Source organism: Carassius carassius, chromosome 8 (genome assembly GCF_963082965.1).
Source record: "Carassius carassius chromosome 8, fCarCar2.1, whole genome shotgun sequence".
NCBI classification, from domain to species: Eukaryota; Metazoa; Chordata; class Actinopteri; order Cypriniformes; family Cyprinidae; genus Carassius; species Carassius carassius.
In genome coordinates, this window is record NC_081762.1 from 3,068,460 (window position 1) to 3,089,730 (window position 21,271).

The window sequence follows — 21,271 nt, forward strand, 5'->3', positions numbered from 1 at the left end:
GACGTTAAGCAGAGCACTTCCTGTTTCCCGAAGCTTCCTCAGTAAACAAACAAACAACTCTTTGATTTTCCATCTGCAACAGGACACTCAGATTCAAACCTGATGTAATTGATGTATTTCCCCTTAAAGAATAAAAATGTGGTGGAATATACATTATGAAAGGACTAGTGCTGTCAAAAGATTAAACGCAAATAATATTTATATATATATACATATATATATTTCTCTCCTGATGACCCTTTGAATCTCTTTTTCAGTTTCTCTTTCTTCACAAAACTCTAAATCTGATTTCATGGATTCTTTAAACAACATCATGAAAACATGGTTAAGCCGCCCTGTGGGGAAAACACCTGACAGTCAGCCAGTTCAGAAGAAAAATAGGACGTAAACCACCGGTTAATGACGTGGAATACCCTCAGGCCTGCTTAATGAATTAGGAAACAGAGGAAAGCTTTTTGTAATCCAGAAAAAGCACAATTCCCAGGAGCGAAACATTCCTAATGTGTGACAGAGATGAAGTTCATCTGTGGCCACAAATGTCATTGCAGCTGTTTTCCCAAGCAGTTTCAGTGCAGTTTGCTAAAACATGCATCCCCCAGCACCTTAGCAACCAACCAGCACACCCTAGCAACCGCATGTCAAAACATGCAACACTTTAACATTGCACCTGTTAATTTTGTACACGCAAACACTGCTTTCTTGTGAAAATAAATGCATTTAGTGACTTTCTGGTTAATAAGTGCATGCTCTTGATAATACATCATTGTTACTTATACTGAGTGCTTAACTCTTGAACACATACACACACACAGACCTATAGCTTTCCTGATCTTGCTCTCCAGACAAAACAATGGCAGTGTTATAAAATAGGTCATCTGCACAGGTTGGTGACAGAGAAACAGACACTCCCAAGGTAAAAGGGGACAGATAAAAATAACCACGCCTGCAAAACAGCCTGTTCTATCTATAAAGAGCAGAGTGTGTGTGGAACAGAATACAAGTGTACTGAAAACTGTTATGCACAGTATGCACTAATCATTTTCATTGTTTAATGTGCTACTCTGGCATTATCTACTCTATTTGTGTAGATACAATATGTGGAGCTATGCATTATGTAATGATAAACATTTCAAACAGCAGCTACATTGTTGTCATTCTATTGTTTAATCCAAGGAGTGGTAACAATTATCTCGAAACTAACAAAAAGTCCTATTTTGCCTTTTTGATTATTACATTTTGGCAGTCTAACCAATTCAGACTAACTGGACTTCAGACTAACCTCATGACACGCATACAAGGAATCAGACAAGACACACATAACACAAAAATACACACATGCTCATGAACACAGCGCCTTCTTGAGGCTAAAATACACAAGTGCATGTGGCTTTTATAAAGTGCAGGTGGAGATATGATGCAAACCAGATGTGTGTGCTTGAGCTACTGTTCAGAAGGGAAATTAATACTTTTGTTCATCAAGAATACATTAAATTGTTCAAAAGTGACAGTAAAGACATTTATTATGCTACAAAAGTTTCTAGTGCAATGTAATGCTGTTCTTTTTAACTTTCCATTCGTCTGTGAATCTTGAAAAAACAAAATGTATCACAGTTTGCACAAAAATATTGTTCAGCACACCTGTTTTCAACATTGATAATAACCAAAAGTGTTTCTTGAGCAGCAAATCATCATATTACACTGATTTCTGAAGTTCATGTGACACTGAAGACTGGAGGAATGATGCTGAAAATACAGCTTTGATCTCAGAAATAAACTACATTTTACAATATATTCACACAGAAAAAGTTAAATTAAATTGTAATAATATTTCACAATATTACTGATTTTACTGTATATTTGATGAAAAGATAAACCAACCACAAACTTTTAAACTGTTATTAATGTGTTTTATAAGTTTACTTGTTTATGTGTGTGTGTGTATTTGGGAAGTCAAACTGTTTGTGCGTGTGTTTGTGTGTGAGAGAGAGCAAGAAAGAGAGAGAGTGTGTGTGTGTGTGTGTGTGTGTGTGTGTGTGTGTGTGTGTGTGTGTGTGTGTGTGTGTGTGTGTGTGTGTGTGTGTGAGTGTGTGTGTGTGTGTGTGTGTGTGTGTGCCCGCTACGAACTTCCGAACTGACTCAAATGAATCGCGAACCCGCTACGAACTCCAGAGCTGATTAAAATGATTCGCGATCCCGCTCCGAACTCCCGAACTGACTCAAATGATTCGCGAACCCGCTACGTACTCCCAAACTGATTCAAATGATTTGAGATCCTGCTCCGAACGCCCGAACTGACTCAAATGTTTCGCGATCCCGAAACTGACTCAAATGATTCGCGAACCCGCTTTGAACTCCCGAACTGATTCAAATGATTCGCGATCGCCAAACTGACTCAAATGATTCGCGATCCCGCTCCGAACTCCCAAACTGACTCAAATGATTCGTGATCCACAAACTGACTCAAATGATTCGCGATCCCGCTCCGAACTCCCGAAATGACTCAAATGATTCGCGAACCCGCTTTGAACTCCCGAACTGATTCAAATGATTCGCGATCCCCAAACTGACTCAATTGATTCGCGATCCCGTTTCGAACTCCCAAACTGACTCAAATGATTCGCGATCCCCAAACTGACTCAAATTATTCGCGATCCCGCTCCGAACTCCCGAACTGACTCAAATGATTCGCGAACCCACTTTGAACTCCCGAACTGACTCAAATGATTCGCGAATCCGCTACGAACACCCGAACTGACTGAGGATTTATTATTTTTTATAAGGTCGTCTGCTGTATATAAAACCTCTTCATTATAGGTGTAGTTACCTCAGGGGATGAAGGGAGTCATCAAAAAAAAAAAAAAAAAAAAATATATATATATATATATATATATGCTATAATAGAGTACAGGCACCTCTTTTGGGCCACTTAAAGCACTGTTTACATGCGTGCACTTTTTAGGCACGATTTGTTTAGTTTTTGAATATACTTGATACTGTTAAAAGGCACATCATTAAAACAAAAAGTTCTCAAATGAGTTCCGAACTCCCGAACTGACTCAAATGATTCACCTTCCATACTCCTAAGGGACACTTCGGGGGAACACACTTATGAGCATAAACAACTTTGGTAAGATATATATTTCGAGTCTTCTTAGCGCGCTAAGAGTGAGCGTTATCCGGGAACCGGGCCCAGGTTTGTGTGTGAGAGGTCAAAAGGTCAGTAAAGAGATGTACCTGCATCCAGCGGTGAGCTCATCAGGAAGCCAGCCAGTGATGAAGTGTGTACAGCATCATGTCCTTTAACAGCAAAATAAACACAAAACACACTGACTGTTATAATCACTTAGAGATGTAAATTAAACTACAGAGTCCAAACAGCTGATAAAAACATCCCAATAATCCACAAGCAATGCAATGACTCCAGTCCATCAGTTAACATATTGTACACCTCCTCCAGTGAAAAACTCCATCTCCTGTTGTCTCTCACTTCAAAATCCACCCACATATTTGTTTAGAGATATTTTGGACTGTTTTGGCTTGTAAACAGTGCTTGATCTGTGCAGATATTTCTCTTGATACAGACAACTTTTTCAATGTCTTAATGTCTTCACAAGTCATTACCTGCTGGACTAGAGTGGGATTATTATTATTAAAGTGTGGATTATTGTGATGTTTTTATCAGATGTTTGGACTCTCATTCTGACGGCACCCATTCAGGATCCATTGCTGAGCAAGTGATGCAATGCTACATTTCTCCAAATCTGATAAAGAAACAAACTCATCTAGACTGTCTGAGATTCGGCTTCAGCAAATTTACATTTTTGGATGAACTTCTTTAAGACAAGACACTACAGGCAAAAACATATTTTGGACTGTTTGACTTTTTATAATATGTTGTCTTAGGCTAGTGGAAAGACTTCCAAAATATTCATTTAAATGTTCATTTTATTACACTATCTATTTAAAGATTTAATGATTTAATGTTATTTATTTAATGTTATTTACTAATGCTATTTAATGTTTAAATATCCATTTCATACAGTTACATACACCACATGTCTAGAGTTTTTTACATAGGGATTTGTTCATTTATCATTCACCAGATTTCTGTTTTGGAAATGTATGCAAGTTTGTGCATCTTTAATTAGATAATGCAGTATTTTCATACTTGTACCAGCTGACATTTCAGAAAAAAAAATGCAATTCTTGCTGATATTTTAATATTGTTTTGCCCTTTATATTTTACAAAAAAAAAAATATCTATAATAGTTTGTTTAATGGCAGTTCTATAATAGCGCCAGACAGAAGCAAATTCACACCCTTATTTATAGCAGATCTGTTGATCCCTGTTGCCATGCAGTTCAGAAATACAGGCATCATATGAATGTTATGTGCACAGCAATGCAGTAAAATCAACTGAGATGTACTGGAGAAACATCCTCTGTGTGTGTGTGTGTGTGTGTGTGTGTGTGTGTGTGGCTGCTGTCAGGTCTATTTATAGCTCAGTGATGTGTCCCCCATCCTATGAGCAAATGATGCATATGTTCTCTACCTGTTACCAAGAGCTCCAAGCCCCTTTTTTTAAAAAGAAGAAAACCACAAAAAAATTCAAATGTATTTAGATTTGCATTATAATTAGTGTTACATTTTACTATTATTACTGACTAACCTGAATAACAAGCCATTATATCTGCTAAATTTAAAAGACAGATTAAAAAAATCAAGAACTTTTCTAATTAATACCATAATTGCATGCATAGCACATTGCACAATGTCACACACAATACATTACCCTTATTTTACACAAAAGCAATTATCTGATTCAAGCCTGTGCAATAATTATATATTTAATAATTATTGAACAGTGCACTCACTGACTTGCTCTCTATCTATCTATCTATCTATCTATCTATCTATCTATCTATCTATCTATCTATCTATCTATCTATCTATCTATCTATCTATCTATCTATCTATCTATCTATCTATCTATCTATCTATCTATCTATCTATCTATCTATCTATCTATCTATCTATCTATCTATCTATAGGACCTATCTATCTTAGGATGCTAAAATGAGACATGCACTCACCTGAAGGAGTGTCTCTCTGTTAGTGCTCGCTTGTGGGATGCTGCGATAGAAAGGACGACGATCACACACACACTCATTCATAAAAACGCACAGTGGATGTTCAGCGAGCGCGCGCTCCCGAGCGCAGCAACCAGACGTGAGATCTAAAAATAGCTCGACAGAAAAGATGCAGCAGAAAAACCCACACTGACTGTTCCTCACATCACTATACTGCTTTATATCACTCAAGACATGCTGACAGGGTAAAGAACATAACGCAGTGACTACATGATCTTATACATCATCATAATACTGTAAAAGCATTCTGATACAGATACTAAATATAAAATATATAGCACATTGTATTTGGCCTTATTGTAAATTGTTGGGGGAAAATATAGATATATATTTTTTTTAAATATGCAATTTTGAATTAAAAAAAAAATTCACATTGCATGACTATATCAAATACTGAATTGGAATGTTAAAGAAATTATGACATAAATATAAACATAAATGTTATCATATATATATATGTATATATATATATATATATATATATATATATATATATATATATATATATATATATGATATGTAAAAATTGATAGCCTGAATGCACTGTAAGTCGCTTTGGATAAAAGTGTCTGCTAAATGCATAAATTTAATTTAATTAATAAATTTAAATTGTGCTGTCGGGGAAATAAATGCTTTTTTATACTATATTTTATACTGTATTTTTTAACTATAAAGGAACATTAGGCTATCCTTGTCATGTTCATTCAAATGCAAAAACATCCATAAGTCAAGGAAATAAATAAAAATATCAAATAAATATTTTGTATAGTTCACATACTCTTTTATCAGTATCACTTTCATCAAATCAATATACCGTGCAGTACCCTGCAGTTATGGTAGCTACTTTAATCTTCCTGATCTGTTTTTCTGTTCTCTCTTATGGTCATAAACCTATATAAGGTCCAAAGTTTGTTTGGGATACTTCAGTGTGACGTCATGAGGAGTGAATTGGCCTGGAGTCAACCGGTCTTTATCCTGTTGTGGGACTGTCATGAAGAAAATACAGTACATGCTACTTATTTCTGCCTTGGACTGCTAAAATCAAGTCTTATGATGAATAAGCTCACTTTGATTTTGAAATGGCCTGGAAATATGCTGTGTGACCCGACCGAGGCTTTGCGGAGCTGGAAACAGGTAGCCAAATGCATTTTCATGATGCATTAAAAACTTTTGTACCATGCAACATATTATTGCAGTGATTACACTGTGCGACACGTTGTGGAATACGTTTGACCTCATGAGAAAAAAATGAAAGAGAATTAAAAGACATGCATTTATTCCAGCTGTGCGCCAGAGCATGTTCAGTGTTTCATTGTGTCACATGTTGAGAGCAGTGTACTGAGAGTTGGTCAACACTGCTGGATCAGTGCTGGGTCAGCATAATGCGTTCAGATGACGCACGGTTTGTGAACTAATTTGATTGTGAAATATTTTTCCACAAGCCGAAGCACGATACTATATATAGACCGTCGATTCTAAACAGAGTCTGTTTTAAATTTACCAAAGATCGCTAAAGATAAAGGTGTGTCGTCACGCGCTGACCAATTACGGGTTACGCTTCAAGTAAACTTTTTGACTAGTATACCCACTTAGCGTAGTGCAACGTAGGCGGCTAATATTATAAATGTAAGTCTATATTACGAAGTACTGTATTTAAAAAATGTGTACTCATACATTCTAACATTATTTGATGATGAAGTTTATTTAGGCTAATTTCACAATGTTTACTTTTGTCAATAAAATGCAAACCGCTAGATATAATCCCGCGAACCAATCGGAGCCTGGGTTTCCCATCACGTGATCTTCCCTCAGCCGGTCGCCGGAGTGTGCGCTCTAGTTTTTACGTCGAGTCTCTACGGCTTGTTGAGCTCGCGCTCATGGCGGCTGCAGGCAGGTCGCGCTCAGTCCTGAAGCGCTTCAGTTTATGAACTTGAGAAGAAAGGAAAACGTTAAAAATGTGGCGGGGATAAACTGAAAAACATCCGGTTTTGCATTTTAAATAATGTTTGCAGAGGTAAGTCGCGGTTTTCATTCGCTGCTTGGCCAGTGTGCTGTTTTCGCTGTATTTCCAGCTGCTGTTAGCTTAGCCGTGGGTTACCTGAACAAGTAAAAAAACACACACACGTTGAAGTATACACACGGTTATACAATTTAACGCACACACGACTTGTGTGCGGGATTACACGTATTAATGCGAAGAGATTAGATGTTTCTGAGCGCTGACAGTAAGTCTGCAGCTAACGTTAGCTCAGCTAACACCAGCGGTCTGTGTGTATTTATATTATATATGTGTGTTTACACGAGTATTGTGTGTGTGACAGCTGTGTGTATAGCTGCCATGGGTGGAGATTAGAGGATTTTGTGTGTTTTCTGCGTGGTTCAGCTTGTTAATGTTGAGTGCTGGTGGGAAATGACAGATGCGTCGTGGCATGTGTGTGAAACTCTTGTTACTGTCATATATAACTTCTGTGTGTTTGTGTCATTCAAGCCTTTGATCGTGTATTTTCACTAACATTGAACGTATGTTGAATTAAATGTCAGTTTTGTGTGTATGGGACAATTAAAGTGTTGTTATCCAGGAAACGAATTTGTTTATAATGACACATCTGATAACACACACTTGTTTTGTTTGTCTGTCACCACTTTGTTTCAGTATCTGATCATATGTTTATATTAAAAACGTACATGTTTGCATAAGTAAAAACGCCTGTTTTAGCTGTATATCTTGTAGTTCATATCATGAGATTGTTTGTATGATGATGAGAAGCCTGGATTTGTTTGTGTTGCACTTCTTATGTTATTTTAACCGTTTAATATATGTTTATATTAGATTATTTAGAAAGCCAGAGTGTTTTCCATTCCAGTAAGATTAAAAATAGTCAAGATAAGCCTGGCTTTATGAGACTAGTCTTGTTTATGAATTTTATTTCAGTTTCTGAACATCTCATTTTAAAGTTGCTTGGGCTTTGCGCAGTGTTGCAAACCTTGTTGGTTATGATGGCAAGCTAACGGTCTGGTTGCATGACACCTAATTTCAGCCTCTAATTATAGTTTTAAAGTAAACTCCTGTTTTGGCTGTAAGTGACATTTAAAGGAATAGTTCACCAAAAAAATTAAAATTTTCTGAAAATGTAGTCGCCTTCAGGCCATCTGAGATGTTGATGCGTTTGTTTCTTCCTCAGATTTGGAGAAATGTAGCATTGCATCACTTGCTCACCAACGGTTGATCTGCAGTGAATGGGTGCCATCAGAATGAGAGTGCAAACAGCTGATAAAAACATTTCAATAATCCACAAGTAATACACACTCCAGTCCATCAGTTAACATCTTGAGAAGCCAAAAGCTGCATGTTTGTAAGATACAAATCCATAAGCAAGATGTTTTTAATTTCAAACCATCACTTTTGGCTAAAATAAGACTCCATATTAACGCTTCCTCCAATGATAGAGTCCAGTCCCTGTTGCCTCTCACATCAAAATCCAAAAACATATTTGTTTAGAGCAGTTTTGAACTGGTGGCACCCATTCACTGCAGAGGATCCGTTGGTGAGACAGTGATTTAAGCATTTCTCCAAATCTAAAGAAATAAACTCATCTACATCTTGGATGGCCTGAGGGTGTGGAAATTTCCACAAAATGTTCATTTTTAGAGAACTACTTCTTTAAGACCATGCAAATGCTGTAGTATAGTTATTTATATTCACATTTGCATTTATGCATTTAGCAGACGCTTTTATCCAAAGCGACTCAAAGTGCATTCATTAAATTTTTTTTTTTTTTTACCAGTTATGATGACAGATTAGAGCCTGATTAGAGTCTGTTACACTTGTTCTGTGTTGGGGTTTTTTCAGGTTAATAATCTGAAGATAAAATAATTACAAGTTAACCACTTGTTGTGTTATGAAGAGACAAGCCTGCTAGTTGGTTGCATGCCATATTTCATCAATGAAAGTCATGCATTTGTCAAAAGTTTCAGTGCATTGAAATCTGTGTCTTTATTTCATTACCTAAAGAGGTGAATCCTCTTTAGTCACACGACTCATTGCATCCACACGGGTCCTGGCGTATCAGGTCACAGCCGCTCTGTCTTTGCATTTTAGGCCTGGACCTTGGAGTTAATGCATTACCACTGAACCAAAGCATTTCAGGCCAGCCTGCTGTGATCTATGTGATGTTATATTTTTGCATTAAATAAGAACAAATAGATCTATAGCAATGTCACGCACAGCGTCTTAACGTTTGTTTCTGTTGTCACGAGTAAATATTAAGAAGTATGCACGCTTGCACGTTACACCGCTGGGTTGTGTGTCAACAGAGGAATGCAAAACTGTAAATGGGCAGCACCCAACTAAGAGTCAGGCTCGTATTACCACATCAGTAGCTCAGTTCACCTGTGCTCTGAATTTGTTCCTGCGTGCTCGATGTGCTCTCTGCATGTGCACTGTTTATACGCATCAGTCTTGCCAGATATATGCTCTAAATCTCATCATCCGCTCATTATCAAAGCTTTGGGCAGCTCTTGGTTATGCAGTGTTAGTTAGCTGGTATTATTATGTAATAAACACAGGCTGTTATTTCACAGTTACTTACACCATGTAACCTGTGAAATAAATGAAGGGTTTAAAAAATATGTATATATTTACAGTATTCAAGATGGATGGATGTTTAAAATTTTCACCAATATTTTTATTTATTTCATCATATTTAATAATAAATTAACTTTTGTAGAACAAGGTGGAAGAGCACCAGTGTTATTTTAATAGAAGTAATATTATAATATTATTGTTTCTATGACTATATTTTTATTATAATTCATTTTATTTTTATATTTTCGGTTTTAATTTAAGTTTTAAAGTTGTAGAAATGTTGTTGCTTGTGTTAATTTTAGGTGAAGTTTCAGTATTTGTATTGATCGTGGTAGGACCTTGCTGTCTATGGAGGGTCAGAAAGCTCTCGGATTTCATCAAAAATATCTTAAACTGTGTTCCAAAGATGAACGGAGGTCTTAAGGGTTTGGAACGACACAAGCTTGAGTAATTAATGACAGAATTTTCAGTTATTGGTGAACTAACCCTTTAAACTGTGAAAATGAGAAATGGTGCCAAAATTAGAAATATATAGTTAGTCAGAGTTAGGGATGGGAACCGAGAACCGAGTTCTTATTCAGAACCGGTTTTGTTCTTTGAAAAGAACCGGAACCGTGAGCAATTTCTAAGTTTCGGTTCCGAAAACGGTTCTGGTGCAACACGTGACCAAGCGCTGTGAGCAGCCTTGCGCCGGTGTTCTGAGTATTCGGCGTTTTCCATAAAGGATGTCACAAACTGAATAATAGACACGCCTCCCTGCCTCTTTAATTACTGGGCACATTGATTCCAATGACGCACATTCCACAGAATTTGCGCATTCCACGCATCTTTAATTGCCGAACACATTGTTTCCCACGACTGTATGTGCACTTGCGCCTTTGATAACTGTGCACATCGTTTTGTCTGACTGTACATCTAACGACAGAGCGCTGCACCTGCCGCCTCTAAATTACATTATATTTGTCCCATATTGTCATTAATATACATACTGGCTTCAACTTGGACCACTAAATAAATAGACTGCTATTGTTATGCAAGTATGAGGGTTAGATTATTTAGTGTACAGGTCATTTCAAGAGTTATAAACAAAGTGATAGAAAATATTTATTTTAATGCATTTTAAATGTTTAAAAATGTGGAAACCACTCATTGCATCACACCATCTCCTGACTGCATTATTATTTCTAAAATAGGAACTTTATAGAGAGTGTGTATACATGTTTATAAGTTTAACCGTTTATATTTCATCATTAAGGGAAATTACCAGATGTCTCAGCCCTCAAAGGACTATTTGGCCAACCAGCTTATTCCTGCTTGAAAAGCAAAACGTTATTGATAGTGTAAAAAACATCAACTTTGAAACACATGCTGATTGATGGACTAGCATTACTCAACATTACTTACTACCTTCCAGCAACGCTACATTCAGTGAAGGTAAAATAGTAAAAAAAAACATAATAATAGTTCATTTAAATGGAACCAGAAACCGAACTGGAAAATTTCTAAAAATACCTCACCCTACTTCTGAAGATCTGTACATTGTAATATATGTTGCATTTTGACATTGCCAACCTTTAAATTAAGTTGACAGTAAGTAATAAACAGTATTGAGGATTGAGTAGTTGAGTATTGTGCATTTTTCCTTACCACTATTTCTTAATAATTTCTTTAATGATTTTAATGGAACCGGAATCAGAACCGGAACCGTTAGGTGGAACCGGAAAATTTCTAACGATTCCCAACCCAGGTCAGAGTATAGTTAGAGTAATAATACTCCATGAGCAAATAAAACTTGTTTTCTTAAAGACTAAAAAGTGTTACATTTTTAAGAGCATCATTTTATTTGACTTTAAGAAAAAGTGTCAGTAATTATAATGCAGCTATAATGTGGTTTATCGAGAGCTTGTACTCTTTTCTCTGTAAGTGAAAACTTATATCTGGACTATGTACACAGCGTTTGATCTCAGGCCAGCAGCACTCAAGCCTTGGGTATTTACACAGCTCTTAAAATAGACCTCAGTGACCAGCCTGAATTAATGGACAAGCCTGATGAGTTTTGTGCAGGATCACACTTGAAACCTTGGGGAACTTTTTGGCACTTACAATGATCATTTAATGAGCTCTTCTCAGTGCTGATTCACCGTCTAACTTTATCAGGTCAGGCTGTGTATAAAGACCTCATCCCAGCTGAAGATATTCAGGCAGACAGCAGTACTTGGCACTGCTACGCAGCGTTATGTTAATGAATTGTGCAGTTTAAGAAGGAGGAGCTTGTTTGCAGCAGTCGGTAGATAATAATCTTAACCTGGCTTAAGTTTTTGCTGACCCGTCCTGTGAGGAGAACGCAGCAGGACAGAAAGAGATCATCGCTTTTAAGAGACCTCTTTTCATTGAAGAATGGATGATTCATTGATTTATGCATTAGATTGAATTAATGTCCCCTGCGTGTCTGTCCTCGAAAGCGCACAGCTCATCTGTCTTCTTACTGGATGGAGATTGTCACCTTATATAATGTGTTCTGATGTGAAAACATGGTAAAGGTAAAACAGCTGTTGGATTATTGTGTGTTTGACGACAAAGAGAGCAGCTTTAGTTTTCTAGTCCCGCTGTGGGCTGTAATCTGCTTTTATCTTCTTTAGAGGTTAGTTTGGTGTTGATAAGAGCCGAAACATGTTTTTCAGAGCACACGGAAACCTTCCCACAGACAAGGACATTTTTCAGTCAGTTAAATTGTATGTGCATTTGAGCAAGAGTCTTTATATAATAAACACGATGCATACTTCTAATATAATTTATTAACTAGTGCACAAATATACTTTTGTTATGACTAAATGAAAACACGGTTTAATGGCTGGAAAAGTTCTCAGTTCACCTGCCATTGGAAGGTGTGGCAAATCATTTTACATGATGTTAAAACTGATTGAATATTTGCGGTTCTTCCAGAAAATCTAAAAAATGTCATTTGTTTTGCTCTGATAGTGTTGTGTTGTTGGCTGAGGTTTCTTCTAGAGTAGTTTGCTGACTGCTGCTTTGCAGTCCTGTGACGCTCCACTCGTGTGAAAGCCTGTTTGTTCAGCCCTCTAATAAAACAAACATACATTGTGTGGCATATATCAGTCTCTAGAAAGTTACAGCCGTGTGTTTACGATGCTGTTTGACCAAATCCACAGGATGTCAGCAGCCCGAGTCATGAATGGCCCGCTGTGGGCAGAGGACTCAACATGAGGTCAGCAGGTCAGGACTAGGGTTTGTGGTCCTGAGGTTAAATCAGTGCTTTCATGTGCTCTAAAGGTCTCATGTTGCCAGACCTTTAACATTGCGGCTTATTCTGGCCGTGTGTATATATCATCTGCAATAATATCGTAATTGTTGTTTTAACGATATGCAAATGGAGATTGTCGAGTATCGCAAAAACCAAACAGAACACGCATATATGATGCACATTTTCACTGCAAGATTCAGTCTATTAAAATACATTCTGAATGAACACAAAATTCAAGATATGGGGGCAGAAAATGTATATTTATATAATTTCTTAAAGTCAATCAGTATCACACGAAGAGTGCCATTTTTTTTTTTCATTTCGTTAACAAAAATAATTGTAAACACAACCAACAGCACTGTTTTAGGTCTCTGAGCAACATGACGGTGTTACATTCCTGATTTAATCGTTTCATGATTCGGTTTTAATCGCAATGACTCTCTTATTAACAGTAAATTGCTGCCACCTACTGGTGGTTTTAATTTCACATTTAAAGTATCTTTTCATTTTTTTTATTTTTCATTTTTTCATTCATAATTTAAAAAGTCAGTAATCCGTGTTTTATGTTTAAACTATCAAAACAATATTCATGCATTTGTAACTGCAGGTTGAAGCATCCCATGTTCCTCTGAGCTTGTAAACACATCTAAATGCCTCTTCAGATGCAGCTTCTGCAAAGACTTTGTTGATGCTGATTTCATTTGTTTAGTAACGGCCTAAATGTCTTGATATTCTGGTTGACTGATTGAATGTAAGAATTTGACTCAAAAGATGGACACTTTAAGAAAAAATGGCTTTATAAAGTTAAAAGTGCAATTTAAACTTATTGTAAAAGATTCATTTTTATCATTGATGTGAACTGACCTAACAGAATATGAAAAATATCAAAAACTTTGAGTCAGTTTTTTACGGTAGTCTTTAAGATATCAGCAAAATAACACACTCTGCAACGTTTTAGAATATTTAATTAAATGGCATTAAATAAATATATACTATACTAGAGCTGAAACAACGAATCGATTTAATCGATAAAAATCGATTATTAAAATAGTTGTCAACTAATTTAGTCATCGATTCGTTGCTAAATAACTTTTATTTGCCGTAAGCGGCTCATTTCGTGCATATTTCAAATCTGCGGTGACCAAAGTGTGGCAGTAATGAGCCACCGGAGGTTTTACTCAGCCAGTACAGCAGGAGAAGTAGCGAATAGCCAATAGCTGGCCTCGTTTTATGTCACGTGCTTCCCGAACAGCGTCTCTGCAGCATTTAGCGGGATGTGGGAGACTGGGAGTACTTTACTTTGAGCCTTCAAAAAAGAAGAGTAACCTGTAAACTCTGCACTACTGAACTGTTTAAGGGGACGTTCACATATCGCGTCTTTTGCGCGCTCAAGTTCGTTATTTCCAACACCGCACCGCATCGAGTTAAAAACATCTCAACTTTTCAGAATGCTGCAAGCGCATCGCGGGTCATGTGACAAGAACTAACCAATCAGCTTCATCCTTTCCCGTAACAACGTTAAAAGCTCAGTCAAGATGAAAGGAACAGCTGATCATAGTTGTATATGGATTTCCATTTTGAAATAAATTTAGTAGCAGAGCTACTGCAAGCGATTTTTTTGAGCTGCAAATCCATTTATCCTTTGCTGAAATTTCCGCGTCTTCTTGGAGAGAGCACGTCATGGTTGCTTAGCAAAGGCAGACGCCTCAGGGGCGCTTCTGCCCGAGCGCTTTGGAAAGAAGGAGAAAGCGGCGCGCCTAGCGTTTTCCACGCGTTTTTAGGCACGATATGTGAACGGCCCCTAAGACTTTCATTTGTGCAGATTCTCCAGTACAATGTTGTTTGCAAATGTTTAGTCGTAAAAGCTGATAACATTGCTTTTTAACAGTTAACATTTAAAGCTTTACAAACATGTTCTGTGATCAGTTTGTCGTTTACCAGTTCAAAATTCAGCCGTGCAGCCTAATTATGACTGAATGAGAGAGGTAAATGTTTAAAGATATTTGAAATGCACTTTTTTTCTAAGTATTCACTGCTCTTTTTCACACAGCAGGTTTTTTGTGTGTGACTGTACAATTTTTTTTTTTCTGGACAACCTTCTGATGGATTTTCCATTCAGGTTTCATGCCACTGGCACTTTATTCGAAGGATTGTTTACAATTTCACAGTAAACAGTAATTTCGCAGTTTCCCAGTAAATAATAAAATACAATGCACTGCAATTTTATTCTGTTTTATCCTTATTCTTCGTGAAAATATGTTCTGAAAGATTCCTTAAGCTTCGTTCGGGATGTTAAACTACTTTAGGAGCTCTAAGGACTGCCATGGTGAAAACATTATTTGAAATCTCCTTGTGAAATTTGCTAGAGTATGGGTCAGTGTTCTGATTGCAGAAGAGTTCGACAAAGGATTACTAACACAATAAAACAACTCCAGGTATATTTTTGATTAGAATATGACAGTGCAAAATGGTTAAAATCTCTTAAAAATCTATGCTGAAGGATAAAGACCATTTATTAATAATTTACTTGGGGAAAAAATGGGAAAAACCAAAATATAAGTACATAAACCGATTAATCGATTAATCGTAAAATTAATCGACAGATTAATCGATTATCAAAATAATCGTTAGTTGCAGCCCTATACTATACTATACTATACTATAATATCAATAAAATCCCAGAAATTATTGAGATATCTTTTTTTGTTGATATCGCACACCCCAGGCCCTATAAAATGCATTTTATTTTTCTCATATTCCATTTTATTTTTACCAAATTCTTTGTTTTCCGTTATAATATTTCTGGATTCCATTTTAATAGTTTACATCAAATACATGTCTAATTAATTGAATTCATAAAAAAAATATTTTATTGATTTGTTTACAAAAATAGGGCCTAAATGTCTTTGTTAAACTGAACTTTTATTTTGACAGGTTGCATCACACAGAACATGCAGGCTTCATATTTAAACAGTCTTTTTTGTGGTTTCATATTCACAGACACTAATCCATATTGCAATTTTATTTAAATGTACTGACCTTCTTTCTTTCTTAGTTATGTTCCCCTCTTGATTTCTCAGACGAACGTTTGATCATATTTTTGGCTGATGTTTATTTAACACACTTCAGCTGAGCAGGACACACTCCATGTCTGACCCTCCAGATGTGTGTGTGTGTGTGTGTGTGTGTGTGTGTGTGTGTGTGTGTGTGTGTGTGTGTGTGTGATCGGCCCAGGAGAAGGAAGGGAAGGGCACATATTGGGACACTGAGTTTCCTGTCCTTGCAAAAACAGGAAAACTTTGCCATTGGACGCATTCACACTCGCTTCTCTCATCAGTCTCGTCTCTAGTTTATTTCCTCCTTCAGCTCTTTAGGAATCCTTTACCTGTCGGCTGAAAGCTCCTGCATAGTGCTTTCAGTTTTTCTGGGTCCCTGTTACGATGATGATGATCTGGGGCAAAATGCAGCTTAATGAAATGGCCTGTAATCGAAATTAAATCACACGATTGTCATGCGTTCTTTCAGTGAAGCACAGTTCTGTGATCAGCAGTAAATCTCTATTCACATGTCAGAGGGCAATATATTTTCACGGCTGTAAACATTTTGGACCCTGATGATGTGCACTTTGAGTTGTTCAGTAGCTGCAATCATGTCATGGTTTTCTTCTGTATGTTCAATAACGTTACATTCATGCTGCTTTTATTCCGATCAGTTAACGCTCTTTAGCATGAGCACTCACAGCATCCAAAGATAAGAAATAATGTCATTAACTCTTTGTCTATCTGTGTTTGTGTGTTTCAGGCCAGTCTGTCCATCTGGGGATGGGGGGGTCTCGGAGTCGTCCTCTTCCTCATCACATTTGGACCCTTTGCTATCTTTTATCTGGCTTTCTACATCCTCTGTTTCATTGTCGGGTAAGTGGCAGCATCAGTGCACTTTACGCTCTGTGAGACCTGTTGATGTTCCAGTATGATGATACAGTCTCTCTCTTCTTTTCTTCTAGGGGTTTTGTAGTGCTGCTTTTATTTGGAAAGATAAACTCAGAGAAACACCTGGAAAGGTGTGAACACTCCTACCTGCCATCAACACAGATGGCCATACTGAAGGTGTGCAAACTCTTTTTTTTTTTTTAATTTATTATATTTACCACAACATACACAAGCATTTGTAATCGCATTTAATCATGAAGTATGACATAGATTTTTTTTCTTAAAACATTTGAATTAAATCGAATGATTAAGTTAAATATTTTAATAAGTTAAAATGATTTAATCATTATTAATTGTTTATTAACATTAAAAATATATATTTGTAATAAAAAATACTAATACTAAAAAGTATGAAATGCAGCTTTCTTTTCAATGTTTTATTTTAATTGAATCATTTAGTTCCATATTTTTGTTTTTTATTAAAAATACTAATACTTAAAAAAAAATGGACATACAGCATTTTTTTCTTAAAACATTTGAATTATATTTTGTCATTCAATTATATATATATATATAAAATTGATATATATATATATATATATATATATATATATATATATATATATATATATATATATATATATATATATATATATATATATATATATATATATATATATATATATATATAAAAGAACCTGAGTTATATATATATATAAATATATATATTTTATTGTTAAATTTAAATTGGTTTTATTAAGCTAATTCATTATCATTCTTCTGCTAGATGATGGAATATATAGTCACTGAAATGTAAACTAAGGCTCATAATTAAATGAGTGAACAGGTGTTTTCAACATTTTTCATTTACAATAACATTTACTGAAAAGTCATGCCCAATAATAACAGAAATATTTATTAAAGGGTTGGTTGATTGTGATTTAATTTTTACTTTTTTTTTACTTTAGTTAGTGTGTAATGTTACAATGCTGAAAGCTCAATGCAAACAGAGATATTGTCTTTTAAAACTATGGCAGTTTAATGCCTAAAAATACGGCTCGTAGATACCACAACGAGCTACTTGCTAAAAAAAAAACCTTTAAGAAATGAAATTGCTGATTTTTATTTCATGATGACTTTGGATTGCGCTTGTGTTCCACTTCTGAATTTTAATTCTTTGTGTTTGTTTGGTCAGGTTTCGGAGGAGATGAAGTCAGAGTCCAAGCCCATAAAGATCGATCGTCGTCTGACAGGATCCAGTATCATAGATGATCCACTGCAGCAGGTACAACGAAACAGATGAAAGTGCACATTCATGCATCTGAGGAACCTGTGGTTTCTCCACTGATGAGCTTCTCTCACACTGTCGAGCTTTCACTTCACAAATGCCGTTTGTTTCCGCCCATGACATGCGTCAGACGCAGGTTTTTATGAAGCAGATGTACGGAATCGGTTTTACATCTGCTTACAATGCATATGTTCTCCTGGGGTCTTTTTTTTTTTAGGGATGCACAGGTTGACCAGCCATAAATCGAAACTGGACGGTTTTTGCTTAAAATACGCAATCGGCGATCAGCTGTAGGTGTACTGGCGCACAAATAAGAGTCCCTTTTCTGCGCACACTGAAGCTGTACCGGTCCGCGCCCTGAACACGAGTAGATCATGAAGAGATGTTCAGATCAACTTCTCACGTGTTGGATGAGAAACGAAACGGACTAAACTGTGACTAAACTGAAATGTTTTTTTTTTTCTTTTTTTTTTGTAAATTAGAACTTGCATAGACGTTTGAAAAGCCAGAAGTAAACGCCAGTTCTGCAATAGGATGTTTATTTTTTATTTTACCTTAAAATTACATTTGATTTAAAAATCACCTGCTGTAGCACACTGAAAAAAGTGTTTCATTCATCCAATTAAACTTTAAACAATAAACCAATTTACTTGAGACAAGAAGTTATTTATTTTTCATTGGCTCAAGTAAAAAAATATAGATGTGAATCATTACCCTTTTTTTTTTTTTTTAATTGGATGAATGTAACACTTTGCATCTTTGTTTTATTCACACCAACATTATTTAATTTTAACATTTTGGAATAATGTATTTATATAGCATACTATTATTTAGTCTCATTGGTAAAGACATTTTTTTATTTAAAAGCAAATTTAAAAACTAAAACAAATACTGAACGCTGATTAAGAAACATCTTATTGAATGTGTGTTGATTGTGTTGTTTGGATTGTAGAACTATGCAGTTATTGCCTTTAATTTCACATGGTTACAGTTAATCTTTTCATTTAAGGCCAGTTCTATGTAGTTTCAACCAAATTCAAAAACAAAAGCTAAATGCTATGTTTGTATTGAATGTAGGCTACTTACTGTGCACTTACTGCCATTAATTTCAGATGGTTTCAGTTATTGTTTTTCAATAGCCAAAAGCCAGTTTGACCTATTAAATACCAAATAAACATCTTGTTTATGCACACTTTCCTTCTTTCTTGCTTGTTGCTTAAAGATTAAAAAAAAATCGGAAATCGGTATCGGAATCGGCCAGTTTGCTTGTAAAAATATCGGTATCGGAATCGGCCATGAAAAATCATGATCGTGCATCCCTACTTTTTTTAATGCTACACTTTATCTTTTATTTGCATTTATTGTTAGTCAGAGAGGTTTCTTACACCATAAAACCACCATATTGATGTTGCACAACCGTTTTACACCTTCTCTTTGACGTTTAGAAAACAAGTTGTTTTACTGTTTTACCTTAGATATGTAAATGACATTCTGCTGTCACTCAAACTGATGTTCAAGTTACAGAATATTAAATAGGTGTTATGATGTAAATATATGTTTGTTTTATGCTAATGGCTCCATTCCAATACATAGTGAGCTGCCTACACTGATAGTGATGATGACATTATTCACACACACCACTGAATTTACAAGAGGCCTCTTAATTAATGATTTGTTAATCTAAGAAGCATAAAAATGCACCATACACAAAATAATATGAGATAAAATGGTTTATTTTGAATAGAAAATAATAGAGCTGCAATTTTTGGTTTTCACTGAAGTATATGTATAACCATTTTTATTTATTTGATTTTTATTGGTTATTTTATGATTGAACAATTTTTATTTATTTGATTTTTATTGGTTATTTTAAGTCAAGTCATGTTCATTTGTATAGTGCTTTTAGAGCTGGGCGATAGTTTACATCTTGCATTAAACTTAATTGAATTAAAAAATTAATTAATAAATGCTTAATGCAATTTACATTTAATTCAATTTAATGATTACATTTAATTAATTATATTTAATTAATTTAATAATTTATTACCATTTAAAAAAAATATTGGAGTCCTATGAAGTATTTTCTATAAATATTTTTCAAAATTCTCAGTTATCTGTTTTAGTTTTTCTGGATTTATTATTTAATAGACATTTATTATCAAAAGCGGTGGTAATCTGCAAGAATGCATTTGCTGCTGCCTTGGACAAGTGAACTATAACTAGACAGCATGGAGTTACCTACTGTTTTGAACAGCCTCCTTTTGGAGGGTGTTGCCTAAAAATGTTGTCTTTGTAGGCAGCAGTCTAGGTTTTTGGAACAAGGCTAATGTGCTCACAAATGGTTCCTGTTTTTTGTGGTTAATTTCAGTAACTGATTTGCATGGACTAGAGAGACTTGTAGACGTGAGAAAAGACTGATAAGTATCCGGTTTTTCCATGATGTGACTGCATTAAAATCTCGTCCTTTAGTATAAGACATCTTTATGAGTGAAATCCTTGTGTAACTCCTCCTATGTAAATCTGAGGTTTTGAGGAAATTGCACTAAGTTTAAGACTCAGGTTCTCTGTCAGCTCTGCTGAGCTGCACATCTGCTCTGGAATGTCTACCCAGAGTCCTTTGCAGTAGCAGTGATGGGTCATTGTGTCTGTGCCAAACAGAACAGAGAGCACATGAACCAGAAAAATACATTTCCTTGTGAGGTCCTATGAAATCATGAATTATTATTTTTCCTAAATTCAGTTTTATTTTTTCTGTGGCTTCCAATATTTTTTTTATAGTTTCCCTTTTAATGGTTTAATTAATTAATTTAATAATTAAAACGTTAACAATTTTCACAATAGTAAGGCAGTAAGAAATGGTTTATTTTTCGGAAATTCTGTGTTGTTTTTTCAGTGTTTCTGAGCATTTTGCAGTTTCATTTGAGGAAAACTGTCATCATATTATATACATACAGAAACTCAAAGGTCTTCGTGGGAAATAAAAGTTCAGTTTAACTTGAAGAAATTGTGACAAATAAATTACTATTGCACATAACTTGATCTCAGTTTAATAACCAT

General features: G+C 35.5%; 1 protein-coding gene across 6 annotated transcripts in view; it reads left to right on the plus strand.

Annotated features, from left to right (window-relative positions):
• The first annotated feature begins 5,988 nt into the window (after positions 1 to 5,988).
• LOC132144975 (sorting nexin-13-like) overlaps positions 5,989 to 21,271 on the plus strand; it is a 32,341-nt gene continuing 17,058 nt past the window's right edge. For 2 of the 6 annotated variants that reach the window (XM_059555604.1, XM_059555605.1), the window contains exons 1-4: positions 7,007 to 7,164; positions 16,799 to 16,911; positions 17,001 to 17,103; positions 18,122 to 18,211. In XM_059555604.1, coding sequence (XP_059411587.1) covers positions 7,153 to 7,164; positions 16,799 to 16,911; positions 17,001 to 17,103; positions 18,122 to 18,211 — 318 coding nt within the window. In that variant the 5' untranslated portion in view covers positions 7,007 to 7,152. Of the gene's footprint in view, positions 6,285 to 7,006; positions 7,165 to 7,237; positions 7,257 to 16,798; positions 16,912 to 17,000; positions 17,104 to 18,121; positions 18,212 to 21,271 lie in introns of those variants that run through there. The other 4 variants (XM_059555603.1, XM_059555601.1, XM_059555602.1 and 1 more) reach the window with 4 other exon arrangements.